The 17,760-nt window shown below is 34.3% G+C and overlaps 2 protein-coding genes across 3 annotated transcripts; one reads left to right on the top strand and one right to left on the bottom strand.

The window, feature by feature from the left end:
* Positions 1-1,199: 1,199 nt before the first annotated feature.
* On the top strand, positions 1,200-9,939 carry LOC110723150 (protein tesmin/TSO1-like CXC 2). The gene is made up of 11 exons (XM_021902470.1): positions 1,200-1,396; positions 3,169-3,317; positions 3,416-3,932; positions 4,247-4,860; positions 4,937-5,011; positions 5,103-5,286; positions 5,365-5,463; positions 5,590-5,656; positions 8,470-8,617; positions 8,702-9,410; positions 9,519-9,939. Exons 1-10 carry the CDS (start codon positions 1,307-1,309, stop codon positions 9,360-9,362), a joined length of 2,604 nt encoding a protein of 867 aa, XP_021758162.1. The 5' UTR covers positions 1,200-1,306; the 3' UTR covers positions 9,363-9,410; positions 9,519-9,939.
* Positions 9,940-10,436: 497 nt separating this feature from the next.
* On the bottom strand, positions 10,437-15,617 carry LOC110723151 (acyl-protein thioesterase 1 homolog 1-like). 2 transcript variants are annotated; one of them, XM_021902473.1, is made up of 9 exons: positions 15,358-15,617; positions 14,053-14,185; positions 13,174-13,210; positions 12,988-13,057; positions 12,766-12,870; positions 11,938-12,088; positions 11,737-11,819; positions 10,855-10,948; positions 10,437-10,766 (listed from the first exon to the last, which is right to left on the bottom strand). In XM_021902473.1, the coding sequence occupies exons 2-9, from the start codon at positions 14,154-14,156 to the stop codon at positions 10,673-10,675; spliced, it is 738 nt and encodes a 245-aa protein (XP_021758165.1). In that variant the 5' UTR covers positions 14,157-14,185; positions 15,358-15,617; the 3' UTR covers positions 10,437-10,672. The 2 variants fall into 2 exon arrangements, with proteins under 2 accessions (XP_021758165.1, XP_021758164.1); XM_021902472.1 differs by lacking the exon at positions 15,358-15,617 and adding an exon at positions 14,569-14,760.
* Positions 15,618-17,760: the final 2,143 nt, after the last annotated feature.

Raw genomic sequence — 17,760 nt, 5'->3', positions numbered from 1 at the left:
GTCAAAAGTTGTTATATCAAGGGACATATTGATCTTTGACAAACTCTTATTAGCAACCGTCATTAAAAAACTAGCGATCGATGTTTGTGTTTTAGCAATTCTTGAATGCAATTGGTAAAAGCACAAAATTCAGTTGTGGCTATAATTGTTAGAGTTCTAAGGTTACAACCAAGGTATAAAAAGAGAAAATAAAGTGACAAAAGAGTATGAAAAAACTTGGGGGTATGTATGTGAAGATAACCGATAGAATTATCCTTTTTGATTTTTCCTTTAACTTTTGTTGAATACCTCAAATTAAATGTCCTCTTATGATACATTTTACTCACTGGATCTTGAGCAATTGGTAATTATTTGAAATTATATGATCATTATATAAACTTATCAATTTTTTTTACAAGAACTTATCAAAGTTATATTGCACCTTATTCGAAATTGTTTTAGCTGTATATTCCTAAACCGACACCTCTCACAAGTTTAGCTAGTCCAAGGGGAAGGGGAGGGGGGGGGGGGGGGAATAGATATTTATCAAATAGAATGTGTTTTGGATGTGTAATTTCTTCATGTTGTAATATTAATAGGATGCGCGAGAATTTCTAATTAAGTCCTTAAATTAGAATGATTTCCATGATATTACATAAAACTACCCTAAGTACTTGAAATAATCTCCCTTTTAATCTTATTTCTTGTCCACATCATATATTAACAATCTACGAAGTATTTTTAAATTATTATTGGCATTCTTATTTAATGAACTACTTTATATCTAATTATAAGTTTTTAAAGCAACAAAATAATGACAATATTCAAAGTTGCATTTTGGTATATATCCTTCATTATTACAAGAAAAACATGGATAATATGTTGAGAATTTTGTTAAAATATGGCATAATAATTGTTTAAAAAAAAATGGCATAATATTTGAGGAATTTACAACTCTTAATTTTTAAAAGCATTTTGGATGAAAATCGTTTTTAATTTTTCACCGGTAAAAAAATTTATTTACAGTATACTTAAATTATCATCAAATATATGTTTTGTTCCTAAAAAAAGTTATATTGGCAATTCCATCCATCATTTATTTGATATTCTATTTTCCCTATTTTTTCTTAAGTGAAAATGAGTAAAAATAATTTTCTCCCTCCATTTTTATAATTCAAAATAGTAAAAAAATACAAGTGTAATTTTTCTTCTCTTTTTCTTCCTCTACATATCTCCTCACTAATAGCAGTCAGTTTCAGGTGATGAGGGTTCAACATTCTACTACAGCTGCAACATTTCTCTATTAGGGTTAGGGTTTTTCGCAAAAATGGACACTCCAGAATCTAAATCTACTCCTGCTAACACCCGCAAAATCAAATTAATCAATCCTTCTCCATCAGATTCTTCTGCTTTTCAAGTATCAATCTCTTTCTCCTACTAATTTTCTATCTAATTTAATGTTTTGATTTTGGTAATTTCAGTTTAAATTTGATTTTTAAGTTCATTTGAAGTAATCAAATGCTAGATCTTTTAGTTTTTGCACAAAAATCCACTGCCAATTTTATGTAGTTTTTGCTTTCATCGGCTAATCTACTTCCATTTTGTTGTTAATTGGGGTAATCATCTACTTGTATTCAGCAAATTGAGGTTGAAATTGATGATTTTGGTGCAAATGTGGGTAGGGTTTGAAGTGGGTTTGACGGATGTCTCAATGATAATGAGTATTCTAGTCCTTGACCCTTCAATTGCATCCCCTTCTCCAAGTTTCCTGCAGTCACAAATCCAATGTCCCCGTTCCCGTCTCCGAGTGTTATATGATGTAGCATCAAATTTGTAGGTGTTTTCTTATAGACCATTGGGCATTAGCTGAAAATGTTGCAGATTGATATCCATACTATACCATGATTATGTTTTACACCTCACACACACAAAAATGTTGTACACAATTGGGACTTAGGATGGAATTTGTTAAAGTGTATGGTCTATTGATTCTTCATGTTATAATTAGTGGGGTTGTGCTCTCAGTTTAGTGTGTAGCTTGTTGGGATTAATGTCCGTTTGATTTCTCTCGGATGGAAGATTTCTTTCACCCAATAGTCCATCCTTCACAAGCAAAAGGTTGGGGGTAATGTTCTTTCAAAATGCCGGATGTGTTTGTTGATCACATTTTAGAATCAAGGGTCCATTGTTCTCATTTTAGGTGTGCAAACCTGTTCAAAACCCATAAGTCCAACCTTCATGAGGAAAAGACCGGGGGGGGGGGTAATTTTCTTTCAAATGTCAGATGTGTTTATTGATCATATAGTAGAATCAGGGTCCATTGCTCTCATTTTTGGTGTTCAGTACTGCAAACCTGTTCAATCAGGTTCTAAGGATGTTCCTTAAAATACATAGGGTTAGGAATATAGTTGGTATTAGACCAATGATTAGTGACGGTTGCACTATTTTTCTTATGTCGTTATACTCATTTCTTATACCCTCATAAAATCAACTTAGTCATGTAGGAATCACGAGCCATGTGGCCCACATTGAAGTATCATTTTGACTTGTAATTCGGGTTCATTCTAATCTGGTTCACTAAACCATGGTCATTTGGAGTGAGTTGATACTTGGGAGTCAGGAAATTTGTGACTTTGTGAGGCATCCATGGACTTCTGTGTTTGTGAAGATATATGTATTTTTCCGAGGGGTTATGGTTGGCATTTTCTTTCATGCACCTTAGTATTGACTGATGATGAAAGACTACTTAGTTCTTTCTGCCTTTGCACACCCTAAGCATTTATGTTAAATCCTTCTAAGCACTTTGAAGATAGAAGAGCCAGATCACCCACTTTAAAGCATTTGGTTTCAATTTGAGTTTACAATAAACACAAAGATCAAATTGGGAGTTTGGGACTTATTTGAGACTAAGGGTGCACGTGAGAGTTTCAAAGAAAATGTTTTCTTTCATATGGATGGATAGTCTCTTGTGGAATTTTTGCTGTTATATACATGCTTCCAAGTCTAGCCTGTTCTTCTTAAACTCCTGTAAAAAGAAAGCACCAGAATACTTATTATCTCCATGCTTATTGTTTGGACTTGTGGGCGTAAGGAAATTAAGTTGGGAATAGCTTGTGACCGACATTAACTTTTAACATTCAAATGTCATCCGACTATAATGTCTAATTTGCAATAAATTCTATTCTGCAGGATTCACCTGTATTCAACTACTTAAGCAACCTATCTCCCATACAGCCTGTCAAAGGTGGACCTGTTGCCCAAGGATTCCCTGGGCTAGCTTCACCTCCACTTGTATTTACATCACCGCGCTTTAATTCACTAACAAATTTATTCAACAGGCATGTAACCATGTTTTTTTGCTGATAAACTTCCTTAAATTTCTTTTTAGCGACTATATATTGCTTCAGAAAGTAAGTGAGATTTTGATTGCCTTCAGGAAGCTACAATCTTCTGGGCCTAATTCAGAATGTTCACAAGATCATGATCATGATCATGACAACTGTCACAAAAATGGAAGGGATCTGGGTGGTTCTGTTAAAATAGAACCTGAATTTCATAATCGTTTGGCTTATGGTGATCAAAAGAATTGCAACACTGAAAAGTTAGCTCCGGATGCTCATTGCAGTCCATCTGGTTGCCTTGATGAATTCTTAACCGACCCTGGCAATTGTGCAAATTCTTCACAAAAATTACAATCTGACAATGCCCAACCTTCTCTAGAAAGTGGTTGTTTGGAGAAAATAGATGTTGGAAATGGCAAAGCTCTGGGCCTGAATGGTTCTGCATTGCAAAAGGGTAAAAGAATTTCACAAGCAAAGTCCAGAATCAGTGTTAGACTGGTGAAAAATGAACCACGGCATGTAATTTCATCTTCTGAATGTTCGGGTGCCTCATCCAGTTTGTTGACAGATCATACATCCGAAAAATGTCAAACTGGAGATTCTTTCAATGAGGTGATTATAGATACACACCCTCCCCCAGTACCCCCGCTTATTTTTGAAGGTCTATTTGTTTCCTCCTCAAACTCTCAATATGTCTATCCTCACTCCGATTTGATTTTCAAAGTTTACGTCTCAGAATACATTATTTAAGTTTTTCCTAAGTCTTTCTCCTTAATTGCACAGTTTAAAGGCAAAAGTTTTTTGAGATCAATGCATGTGAGTGTTGTGGAGTGTTCTCTCACGTCATTAAGTCAGTTGATGTTCATATTCTATTTCCTTTGTGAAAATAACTATACCTTTCTACAACTTTCTTAACCCTAATGCAGGCCAGTCATTTCGAACGTGGCACTCTCAGACGTTGTCTTTTTGATGAGAGTCAAAGGATAAATTCTGTTGATGGACCTGGTTTTTGGAACCCCATTTCTAGTGCCCAGATTCAAGAATCAGTTAATATGTCCACTGGGAAATTAGGGAGTGAGCAAATGAACAACTTCTCTAAACCTGCTGTTGACACTTGTGTTTCTTCAGTTACTGATAGTCATGCTGTTGCCGTCTCCAAGCCACTAGGTATAGGGTTGCATCTGAACAGTGTAGTCTACCCCAGATCAACGGATAGTGCATTTACTAATCAGCAGTCATCTGTGATGAGAGTGGAAAGGAAAAAATTGCTATTTCTCACAAGCAATCAATCAGATGGAAAGGTCGATGCCTCTAATGTAACTGGGAAAGTTTTAATTAGCTCTGAGGAGATAGATCGACATCAGGCCTGCTCACTACCGTCGTCTGACAACACCACAGCTTCAGAAGCTATCGAACAATCTAACAATGCCATTGAGACAAAGCTACATGCTGCTTCTACAATTATAAATGAAAAGATTACATTGAGTTCAGATCTTGTGGAAAATTTTGAGTCTAGTCTTGGAAGCCCAAATACGAAGAGGCAAGCATTAAATCTCTGTCTTACAAGTCAATTGTAAATAAATCTTTTTGCTTGGATTCTGACATTGTTCCTCCAGGAAAAAGACCTCAAGCTCTACGGATGATGACACAACCAAGCGATGTAATTGCAGAAAGACCAAATGTTTAAAACTGTAGGTGTTTTTGCCCCTTTGCTGTACTTAATTCAGTTGGTGATGCATTGTACTCACTGTTGCCTGTATGATTTTGATGGTTTGATTGCAGCTATTGTGATTGTTTTGCTGCGGGATTTTACTGTGGTGAATCATGTGCCTGCGTAGGATGCTTTAATCGACCTGAATATGAAGATACAGTTCTAGAGACAAGACAACAAATTGAATCCAGAAATCCACTCGCTTTTGCTCCAAAAGTTTTGCAGACTGTCACAGCTTCTCCTACCAGCAGCAAGGTACCATTGCTTATATATGCCCTATATCATGAATGTATTTTGGAAGAGTTGTTACTTATCTGTTTTCAATATCGGCAGGTTGTCAGCAATCTGTCAACTCCATCCTCGGCAAGGCATAAAAGAGGATGCAATTGCAAAAAATCTATGTGTCTTAAGAAATATTGCGAGTGCTATCAGGTTTTTTACCACCAAACAGTGATGGTTCCTTACTTTGTTGTATTATTATTATTATTTATTTTTTCATATAGTATATGGCTTTGTGCTACATACCTATGTCTTTTGCTGATCTTGTAACACTAACAGGCTAATGTCGGATGCTCTGAAGGATGCCGTTGTGAAGGATGTAAAAATATATATGGAATAAGAGAAGGTAAATTATATTTGAGAAGTTTTTATTGCCCTTTGTGTGTGTGGGTGTGTGTATGGGCATGGGTGTGGGTGTGGGTATGTCTATGGGCATGGGCCTGGGCGTAAATGTGGGTGTGAGTTTAACTGTTTAAGGCAGATAGAATGGCAAACTGATCTTACCTTTTTTTTTCCCCATTATTGGTTCCATTATAGTATGATGCTTTAGAGCACAGTAGATAGTTTTATTGCTACTAACATGTATGTTTGTCAAACCTTAATCTATTTGTTGTCATGTAAATGGTAATTGGTAACACACGTGCTAAATGAAGAGCTGAAAAGGATGTAGAAATGGTGATCAGCTATATCCCTAGTTTATGCCAAACTCTTTTCAATTTGTTAATCTGCTTTTAAACAGTACAAGGAGTCATTTTTCATGAGAGTCTGTAGTTTATCAGCTTATATTTGAGCAAGCTACTAGGCCAACGAGTCAATTCCACTTTTCTGCGACTAATTATTGCACTTAATTTTGGTGAGATCTATCCACACAACTATATCTCTTCATACACAACTGTCTGATCTGGATTGACTTTCTTTAGTCTTGGACAACTATACTAGCAACTTTTATGTAGCTCAGATCCCTTTTGAAATAATACTCTCTTGAGCAACTTGTGGTGCTTGATCTGATATTCTAATGCCTCTTGTGCTAGTGCTGGTGTATAGACTTTGTATTCATGTACCTTTCCTTCACTTTCTTTTACCAAGCAATTGAATTTTTACTCTGTTGCTGTGATTGTTGTTGTTGTATTCCGTACTATGATAAATTGTCACTCTGGTCTACTCCACAATATTCAAGATCTTCCTTTCTCTTTCTCATTTTTTGGTTGGGTCTCAAGTTTTTTGATTATCCTAGGGATGGCTCTATATCCTTCATAACAGACCAAACAAATCCAATCGAAAGAATATTAAAAATTCTCATTACTATGCCAAACATAGCAAGATGATATTTCCGTAGAGTTTTATGTATATTCATTATGTTGAAACTTGAAAATCAACTCATCACATCCTTGACCCATATGCAAGGGCTGAGTAAATGATTCAAGTAGATTGAAGATTGGATTGCTCACTGCTTAGTCCTTGAGCTGCGACAATCATGTCATGCTGCATTATAAAATAGCCTGGCCAAGTGGTAGCTAAATTTGATTAGCGCCTGGTTGCTATAAAGAAGTAAAGAACTACTTTGCTCTTCAGTATTGAATCTAAAGAGGATTGGTTTTTGGTTATGCTTATTAATTACTATCTTAAAGCTGAGTGGAGCATTTATATATATCTAATTTTTTGCCACATCTAACGATCTAATATAGGTTGTGTATTTATGGTAAGGACAATGAAGCTAAGATTGTAAATTAGGCTCGGTTATATAGAAAATCTTCTAGGGGTGCAGTGCATAGTCTTGTACTCTTGTGTAGATGCTATGTTGGCATAAAACCAGTAACAATTATAGTGGAAATTTTCTTCTGATAATTACCATGGAGAGCCTACTGATTTACAATAAAGTTTAACCAAATGAAGAGGCTATTTTACATGGTTCAATAGGAGCAAGAATTTGACTAAATTGTGAACACAAAAGGAATCAGTAACAGAGAAGAACCATAAATCATTAATGAATGCATCTGAACCATAAATTTAAGGAATATCATATACTTGTATTTGATCTGGTCTGACCTGCAAAAGCTGGTTTATCAGTACTGAAGTAAAAAATTAAGGAATAGTGTTCATCCCTTGATAAATATTGTCATCCTGCATATGTGCAATGTTAGAATAATGAAGAATCAATATTGTCTTTTATTCTCATCAGCTATTGAGGGCCTTGGGGCTACCTACTGTTTCAGTTGCTGACAAACTGATAAAATATTGCATAGACCTGGTTTATTCCTAATTTGAATTATACTATTTTGTACAAGTAAGCTGCTATGTTAAATTTTGTTGACAGGAGCTTGTCTGTTCTCCTATAGCTTTTAGGATTTTTGTAAATAGTATATTGGAGCAAACAGAGTTGTTCATAAGCTAAATACTCGTAATAGATTTGACTAGCTAATCTACTTTTAGAGGTGTTTGTTATGAATTAGATTGAAGAGTAGGATGGGGTCAGTATGCTATTTTTCAATATGCTATGGAAGGAGCATATTGAAATGAACAACAAACCATTTGATTACCAATTATTTACCTATTTTAGATTAAATTGTTTTATTTATTTATCTATTTCTTTGTTGTTGTCAATATATGCATCCAAAAAGCTTACAGAAAACTCCTAACTAGTAATTTATCAAATGCTTGTTAGAGAATCTGCTATTTAATCGGTCAAACATGCTAAAACAACTTGGGACTTATTGCTGGTTGCCAAATGATACCATAACCATAATCTGCTCATGATGTTAGTGTTGGTTGATATCAATGGTATACTTTGTAGAGTTTCTACAACAAACTCCCTCTTAATTTGCTTTTTTATCATAGTTATTTAATGTGTTTTTGCTACGCTTCAATCTCTTAGCAAGACCTTAACCTGGACTTATTACCTATGTTAGTGGGGCCAAATTGTATACTTTTTACATCAAATTGTCTCATCTATGCCTTCTTTTATAGCTTCTTGTTTTAAATAGACTTGGTGCAAACATAGAATTTATCATTAGCTTAGTTGCATCCTGCTTAATGTACACAACTTGCAGTTATTGAGGGCATTAAAAGAAAGTTACTGATTGCATGGATTGTGTTGAAGTTATGTTGCCTTGTCATTGAGCTTATCTGCTCAATATTAATAATGATGCTTTCCTTTTGCAGATTATAATATTGCCAGAGAAATTATGCTTAAGAGAGCATCTGTTGAAATGTCAGAAGGAACAATGACTGTCAATAATAGTTTTGTCAGCAGTAGGGTGCACAGTTCTCCTAACCTGACACCAATTACACCAGCATTGCAGTGCTCAGAGTAAGATTATATCTGCCTTAAGTCTTTGGTCCTTGTATCTTTGAAGTTTCATTTCACTAACTGCATGGTCTTTATTTGATGCAGCCAGAAAAAGAATGCTCTCAAATCTCGGCTACCCTTCAGGAAATTTTTGCACCCTCCAGAATCTCATACTGATACGTTGACATCTGAAGAAAACCCAGCTTCTCCATCAAATTCACAGAACCATGGTGAGCTGTTAGAAAAAAATAAATGTACGGATGTAGGTGTTCATGATGCAGAGAAAGGCCCGGAGAACACAGAAGACAGATTAGTACTTGCAGGTGATGATGAGTCCGTAAATGCACATTGTTCGTCCCAATTGGCAAAACCTGATGTAAAAAATAGCATCTTGAGAAATATATCACAGCCTGAGTCTTTTGCTGAAAGTGGTCCTCTGGCACCAAGTAGTTCTCTTCGATGGCGAAGCTCACCCATTACTCCAATCACACAGTTGGCCACTTCTGAACTCAAAGAATTTGGTACAGGTAGCAAACAATCTGACATATTTGAAGATGACACCCCTGAGATACTGAAGCAGTCACCTACCCCCATTAAATCTGTAAAACTGAGCTCCCCTAATAAGAAGCGGATCTCTCCCCCTCACAATCATATTAATTCCTCAGAAGCCGTAAAATGTAGCCGCAAATTTGTACTGCGTGCTGTGCCTTCATTTCCTCCGCTTACTCCGTATTCTAAAAACAGCAACCTTGACAACAGAGGTTAAACATTTTATTTAGATACCAGATTCATACTTATTCACATGCAGTTTGAGGTGAGTGAATCAAATTTTTTTTTTTTCCATTGAACATATTTGGAGTTTATTGTCAATAGATTCAGGTGAGCTATGTCATTCTCTAATGATTTTTATGTGATTCTCCAGGCATCATTTGGTTTCGTGTATCACAGCTTGCACCAATGAGTGCAAAGGTTGGTCTTCTGAACTCTGGATCTAGATGTGAAAAAAATATTTGTTGTTTGAGATCAACTATCTGGGTCTTCTGCTGACAAGCTGCATCATGATATTATGAACTCCAACTGGTCGCATACACCGTAATCTGAATCATAATCTGCTTGTATTTGCCGAGATCTCAAGATGTAACCTCCTTTCAGTTTTCCTTCTCTTTGCTCCTAGGGGTATTATTCTTTTTCCCTCTAATTGAATATTTATAGGGGTTTTAAGAAAGCGAGTAAATAAATTTGACAAGTACACAAATTGATAAACTGTCACAAGATGCTCTACAGTTGTAATTCAGAAATTTTGAATTATTTCAACCATTGTAAAATGGAACATCTATCTATAATTTGTGGAAGCCTTTTTCCTATCTCAATTTTGGTGACTCAAAATGAGCTTGGCCATCTATCCATCAGCCATCTCAGAAAAACTGAGTTCTATAAGAAAGCATAAAAGATTTGGGTACAGAACTTCTAAGAGTTTAGCTAATTGCCTAATATCAGTACCACCTTTGTGGCTAACTAAGAAGGGCCGAAATATCAGTACCGCCTTTGTGGCTAACTAAAGGTTGGTTTACTAAGGGTACGTAGGACATTTTGCCCCGTCTTAGTTTCATAAATAATTTGGTAAATAGACATATTAAATTTGCAAGTCCTCAAGTACCAGATTGATTGACATTTTGCTTCTGCTACAATAAGCAGACTGCGGATTAAGGTCAAGGGAGATTTTGGTATTTCAATCTATAACAAGCTCGATTTCTCATCATACATATTCAAGACACAAGTAAGTTCTACATCGGATTTATTGATCAACTCAGTACAGAAAAGAGTAAATTTTCTCATCATATGGTAGAAAATATCAATAGTCCAAGGATTATGAAGAGAGAACATCATGTAATATATTTCATATGCGAATAATATTTTTCAAGATACAAGGATTATACCATGTTTTTCATTATATACTATAAATATGTTTCCTTATTGCCATCTATTAGTAGCATTTCAACATATAGCTAGCTAGCTTTGCTCTTGATAAGGTACTTTGCCTTTTAGTTTACTTCCATATCACTGCGTATAACGGTTCTACGAATCTGAAGGGGTCCCTTCAAGCTCCAACACTGTGGTTAGCCATTTGCAGACTTCTTCAGTTTCTTCAGGGATGGTGTAATGACCTAGCCTGTTTAATAAAAATCAACATGGTAAGACCAAATCTCAAGGAAGTTCATCTTTTAGTAAGTGTTGTAGCTAATACAAGGATCATGTACCCATCATAGCTCCTGAAAGTAATATTCTGGAATCCAAGTGAAGTAAGGGTTTCCACAGCTTTCTCTCCATGATCGTGCGCAACCACTTCATCAGCTGAAACACAAAGATTAGACGAAGAGTTACTATGGCTCCTTGATGAAAAGTAAGGCTTAATGTCCTAGATGTATGCCAGTATGCCATTTCAATCTTTACTTGTAAAAAGGGTGTTTTGTACTTAGATTCATAGTGTTAGGTATTTAGAATATTTCTAAGATAAATTGAGATAAAGAGACGCGAATACTTCATGAAGGGAAGTGGCACTAATTGTACTTTGTAAATGAGTGATATGAACTATACTCCTTGTATTTTACAACAATAGGATATAAAGGGTAGCCCAAGTGATATGCAAATTGCAATCATTATTTATGGAAATAAATATTAGATTTAGCTTTGTGTTACCCTTCAATTTTCAACTAGCATTAAAAAAAAAAAAAATAAATAAATAAATAAATAAAAAAAGAGAAAAATTGAAACACAGAGTCATCTTAAACTTGAAGTGTAGAAGAAATAGGTGCAAAATAAGACATCATCATAAATTATTTTAGTATGAACTATGGAAAAGTCATGAATTATGAAGGGTATCTTACGATAAAAATAGTACAAAAATTGAATCAAAAGTTAACCTAGTGATTAGCAATTATTATGTATGGGAATAAATTCTTAAATTAGCTTCGTGTCACATAGATTCAAAGTTCAATTGGCATCATCCAAAAAAGGGAGCAAGAAAATGAAACAAAAAGGAGTCTTTAAAGTTCAAAGACTAGTAGAATTAGATGCAAGAGAAAAGATAACATCACGAGCCGTGACAAGCAAATAACACAATAAGAAAGAAATGGGAATACCTGATCCATGGCAGAGTAAAATGGGCAATGACGCTGCACGCTGCTGAGCTTCTTGAGACTCTTCCATCCATGTTTTCAATGAACTGAGAAATTAAAACTATGATTAAGCACAAGGATTCTAATGTAGAAAGATTCCACTTTGTAAAAATGCAACTTGATAAACAAAATGTATTGAGTTCCATATCAATAAAGTACATAAACCTTGAACATGGCAGCCATCCACTTAGTCCAACAACTACACTGAGATAGATAGGATAGGGGTTTCCATTCCTGTATCGCCCTAACACTTGGCATATCATAGAATACAGAGAGATTGCAGCACCTACGTTGAAACCTCCAATACCAAGCTTGACTGCAGTAGTAGTTCAAAGATTAATACCAATTCATAGAAGAGAAGTGCTTTGACAAGTTGATGAAGTTTATGAGCTTGATTGGTATTTATATTTTCTTCAGTAGGGAAACATAACATAAAAAGGTGGAGCGTAAGATCTCATTTATCACCTTTAGATAAGTGTTGCACTAATTAAAATAATAATTAGGCTAAAAAACTATTGGCAATTAGTAGCAAGTTTCACCGCTAATCTTGTACGATAACTAGGTATATACAGGTAAAATGCACTAATAGCAGGTCCAGAACAGATAAACGAAAGCTAGATTATGATAATGTGGGTGAGACATGTTGACAGTTAAAGAAAATGGAATATGAAGAGCAACGATTTTTGTAATATGAAAAAAAAAGTTCTCTTTTCAGCAAGTAATAAATGGAAATTGATTGGACAAAGTAAAAGTCAGGAAGCGTTTATATTCAGAAAACATACAAAATACGAGGGGGGAAATAGGAAACCAAAGATAAGTATGAGAAATATAACGTAAACAGAAAGTAGGAATCTGTCAAAAGTTTTTCAACAAGTTATAAAGAAATATGTTTAAATGACAAGAGAGGGATATTGCTCATGTATAAAACGAGCTAGAGCCAAAATTATATTGCCTTTAAGCTATCATGTAACACTGAAATCCAAAAACACATACTGTCAGAGGGTTCACTGGACAGAAGGTTGGCGATGTGTGCTGCTGAAGCATCTAAACCTTCCAAATCATCTGGAGCACTTTGCGACATATCTTCCACATCAAACCCTGCCATTTTCATACCAAGACTTCTAAAGTAAATATACACACACTAGAAATCTGTAGATACCAAAACATAAGTTTAAGAGCCAGTAGTGACTAAGAAATGATAGCCACAGTACTCACAAGAAGTGCATGGAAATCCCCCAAGAAGTGCAACTGGGCGAGTAGGAGCAGTTGGACAAATCCACTTAATCTGCATGGTTATCATACTATAAAATCTGAGCTCACAAATAGTATAAGAAAAATGCAAATGGAAGTCTTTGCTATCTGAATACACAAATTTTCTGAGAAAAATCTGCCCAAACTTACATTTGGAAGGGGAAGGGTCTCGAAGAGCTGAGACCAGCTGCAGCATTAGAATATCAGCGTTAGTTTTTGTATGAAATTAAGAATCCAGCCTACTTAGATGGAGAAGCACTCTAAGGACTTCAAAGTTAACAATATTGAAAAAGAAAACATAAAATAACCAAGAAACACATTTGGACCACTTTAAAACTACAGAAGGTCCATCAAATAATACTCTCTTAAGCACGGTATGTGCCTTTCCAAGAGCAGTAGAATATTTTGTTTACATATAAAGACAACCAAAAATGAAATAGAATATAGCCTTCTCTGTTTTGCTCATGCTGTGAGTGAATAATGTTAAAATTGGACAAACATACATGTTCAGAGGACCTTGCAAGATAGTGTTTCTGCGGTCCCCTATATGCCAGGTTTTAACAATATGACTCACCAACACTTTTGAGTTTGACTTCAGGAAGGAATTATTCTCAAAGGAGTTCAAAACAAGAAGGGGATGAGAAGGTTTCTTAAAAAGCACGGAACAAATTAGCAGCTAGCGCGCATGATTAACACACCGTATTTTTTGTTACCAAACATATTCCTGCCTTTTTCTTATTAGGTATAGGTCAGCATAACACATACTTATCCTAGTGGATTTACGATATCTACACTTTATGCTCTAAAGCATATGCGTGTATGATCAATCAGAAAAATATACTCCCAAAACAACCTAGTCCATGCAAATCAGGTTTTCCTGGACAAAGTTTGATTAGTAACAATTACAGAATGAGAACTTATCATTGCTGTCAGCCTATCAAGGATTTAACTTAAGAATGGGCAAGAATATTGAAGCAAAAAGCAAAACGCTAGAATGCCTTTCATTGAACGGTTTACTGAAGTTACTACCTCAAGCCTTTGTCACCCATTCCATGCAACCAAACTAAAGTAGCCTGGTGTTTCCCTTTAGGCCTGACAACATGAGTTCCTCCAAATTCCAAATTCGTTGTCATAGGAGTAGCCTCTTCAATGTCCTCACTACCTGAAACAATAACAGGGAATTTCAACAACGAAAAGTAATTTTTCCTCATTGACTTCATTCCAATAAATTCTAGTTTCAATCCTAATATCCCACTTCCAATATGAATGACCAAGATAAGTTTCCGTTAGGACAATAACTAGGAAACAAATCCCTTATAATAAATTACTTCAAAAAGGTTCAATTCTTCTACTTCCCAAACCAGGTAATCAACCCCCCTCTTTATTCTTTCCTTAAATGTACAACTTTCTTACACTTTCCAATTATTCTTAGGACATATAACTAATTCAAATGCTAAAAAACTTTCTATTGACCACCCTACTACAAAAACTACATTGCCAAAGCCGTAATCCTAAAAGAATGGATTCGTCTATTCTATTAACTACCTGAACCGCGAAATTCATCACCACATGGATTCATCTTTGCTTAACCACTCAACCACAATGACAAAGTTCAAGCCTGGCTATTCCTATTTATACAAACAAATGGGGGCAAAATGGAAATAAACCCAAGAATCTGAATCACCTCTAGCAAACTTTCAACATCATAGACCATGATAATACACACACTCACCGACCTTGAACTCAGAAAATATCCTAAATTAATAAACTAATTAGAAAGATAAAAAGCACTAATTAAGGTCTAAGTATTAATTACAAGAGAGATGAATTTTCTGGAGGCTAAAAGAAGAGATGATGAAAAGTTTTTTTCTAAAAAAAAAACCCAAAAAAGTAGAACTCCTTTTTTGAAAAGAGAATCCACAAACAAATCAAAAATTTGACCTAGCCACCCAACCAAACATGGTCTTAGTTTTTGCACATTATATATAGAATCCATGCTTGTATTATAGCTGGTAAAGCATTACCAACCCAAAAAAATCAAACAACAACTTTTCAATAAAAATAACAAATTTTCATAAACTTTTAACAACTAAAAACTTATAATTTTTGTTATGCAATAAAAAGCTCTTCAATTCTGGGTTTTTTCCACCATAATTTTTTGTACATATCCATCATAATGGTTGAATAAATGAATACCCATAAATTAAATTCCAGAAATTCAAATATTCCAAGTAAAAATGCAATAAACATAGCTAAAAATGAAGTGGGATTTTCATACTATCAACTAACAATGTAAATGATATTATCTCTGATTAAAAGTTTCTGGGTACTAACCTGGAATTTGGGTGTATGATTAAAGGGAAATTTCAAAGCATAGGTACTTTTGTTTTCTCTTTACAATCAAAAATAAAAAATTTACAGTATTTGAATTTGATTTCTCAAAAAATAATATTAAAAAAAATAGAAAGCAGAGTGTTGATTCTCTCTCCTCCAGGCATAATGCTTCTACTGTTCATAGTTTCGTCCACCGGGAGAGACCAGGCGAGAGCAGCAGATTGCCCTACCACACGTGTGCACTACTGCACTCTGCTACATCCTTAGAATAATTGTTTCCAAGTTTGGCTCAACCCACCACGGTGCATGGTTCGTGTACAAATGTGATATGGTCACTTTAACACATTCTACTCGCGTTTAAAATTAGGCCAATTGACCAGATTGGTAAATAAAAAAGATTTCTAGCGACAATTTGGTAAAAAAACTTACTCCGGCGACAGTTTGGTAAAAAAAGCTAACAATGTGCGACAATTTGGTAAAAATAATAAACTCCGGTGACATTTTGACCAAAAAATCTATTTTTTTCCTGACAAATTCTTTAAAAATCCTATTAATTTGTTTTTGTGTTCTTAAATTTATTTTTTCCATTTAAAATATTGAATTTACATGTCATCCCTTTTTATTTCCAACCCCTTTTTTAAAAAAAAATCGTTAATAAGGGGTATGAAACTTAAGTGAATATTGATACTTAACGTTTTATTTTCTTCAAATTGTTATTTCCGTAAAAAAGGGTTGGTAAAATAACAAGAAAAACGACTATATTAAGAATTCGCGAGTAATTTATCGAAATTTTTTGTATTTTTTGGGTTAAGTGTCGCCTGAGATTATTTTATTTACCAAATTGTCGCTTAAGGTTAGTTTTTTTACCAATTTGTCGCCAGAGTAAGTTTTTTTACCAAATTGTCGTTAAGGGTCTTTTTTATTTACCAATCTGGTCAATTAACCTTTAAAATTATTTACAATGATTTAACATAAAGTGAGTAAAAAGTAATTTGAAATAGAGGTACGAGTAGCAGTATTAGTAATGTTACGGTTTACTTATTATATTGAGTTATTGACATATAAATTGTACTCCATCTACCACCCCCCCCCCCTTTTGTCCCATTGCTATTTTTTTTGTCAAACTTTGAAAACTTTGACCATAAATTACTGTTTATATATAAACTATAATATATCGTAAGGGTCTTGTTAAATTCGTTTCATTGTATATTTTACTAATATCACATTTTTATAATTTTTACGTGTACGAAAATAAATAAATAGACGTTTTAAAACATGTCTTGAAGACCGTGCATAGTCAAATGAAGTAAAAAAAAATAGTAATAGAGGGAGTAGTACTTTGTGCTGCTTATTATAATGCTTGTGTTATTATCCAAGCTCTAGTGGATTCCAGCCATGTTAATTTAATGCTAAAATATAATTCATGCATAATTTTGGGTTAAGATAGAATAATTACCCATTGTTTTATTGCATTACTTGTTGCAAATTTTGGTAGCTTGGTAAATTATCTAGTACTAGCTGTGTTAACTTTAATAATATTTATTAATCTATATATTTTTTTAATCTATATATCAAATGCATTGTTATTAACCTTACTCATAGAATCAGTCAATGATTTGATTTGTTAACCCACTTAACAGTGATATACTGTACATAAGAATCTGTTCTACCTTATCTAGTAAAATTCCCCTACCAATTACCAAACCCATGTAATATGGCCCATATGGAGTAGTGACAAACCTAGCACATTGGTGGACTAACTATCCAGCCAAAAATGTGATTTTATTTTTTCTAATTTTAGAGCAATTTTGGTTATCTAAACATTGATGGATAATTCATAGCAAGGTTAAATATAAATTTTTTGCTTGAATATTGAGATATGCATGAAATACATGCATTAACAAAAGGATTTGTGTTGTTGATATTTACATGGTCATTTTAAACATTTTTGTAATTAAATTTCGGCTTTTAGACTGTGATCATTACAACATTACATGCACGAAACTATTTTAACAAAATATATTTATTCCTGGTTTGGAGGGACCCATAAAAAGTAAATGATAAAAACAGAAACCAATCTTGAGTTTTGTATACAACTCCGAGTCCAACAATAATATCTTAAAATACACTTTGTTTACCGATACAGAAAAATGTAATTTAATGTTCAAAATGCTTTTGTTGCTTTGAAAATACATTATCACATGTTCAAGGTCTAACATATACTTGTATTGTATAATTGTAAAAGTATTCCCTAAAATGTCATTTTGTACTTCTACATCATACATTATTATTATTCATCGTAGTCAAGCCATACAGTTTCCATATTTTTCACAATAAATTAAATTACTCTAACACTAATTCTTGCCTCTCTTTAATTATGGGCTGTCCTTTATTTCTGCTGAC

The sequence above is a fragment of the Chenopodium quinoa genome, unplaced genomic scaffold (genome assembly GCF_001683475.1).
Source record: "Chenopodium quinoa cultivar QQ74 unplaced genomic scaffold, ASM168347v1, whole genome shotgun sequence".
NCBI classification, from domain to species: Eukaryota; Viridiplantae; Streptophyta; class Magnoliopsida; order Caryophyllales; family Amaranthaceae; genus Chenopodium; species Chenopodium quinoa.
The sequence above is the reverse complement of the archived record's forward strand: the minus strand, read 5'-3'. Positions and strand labels throughout refer to the sequence as shown.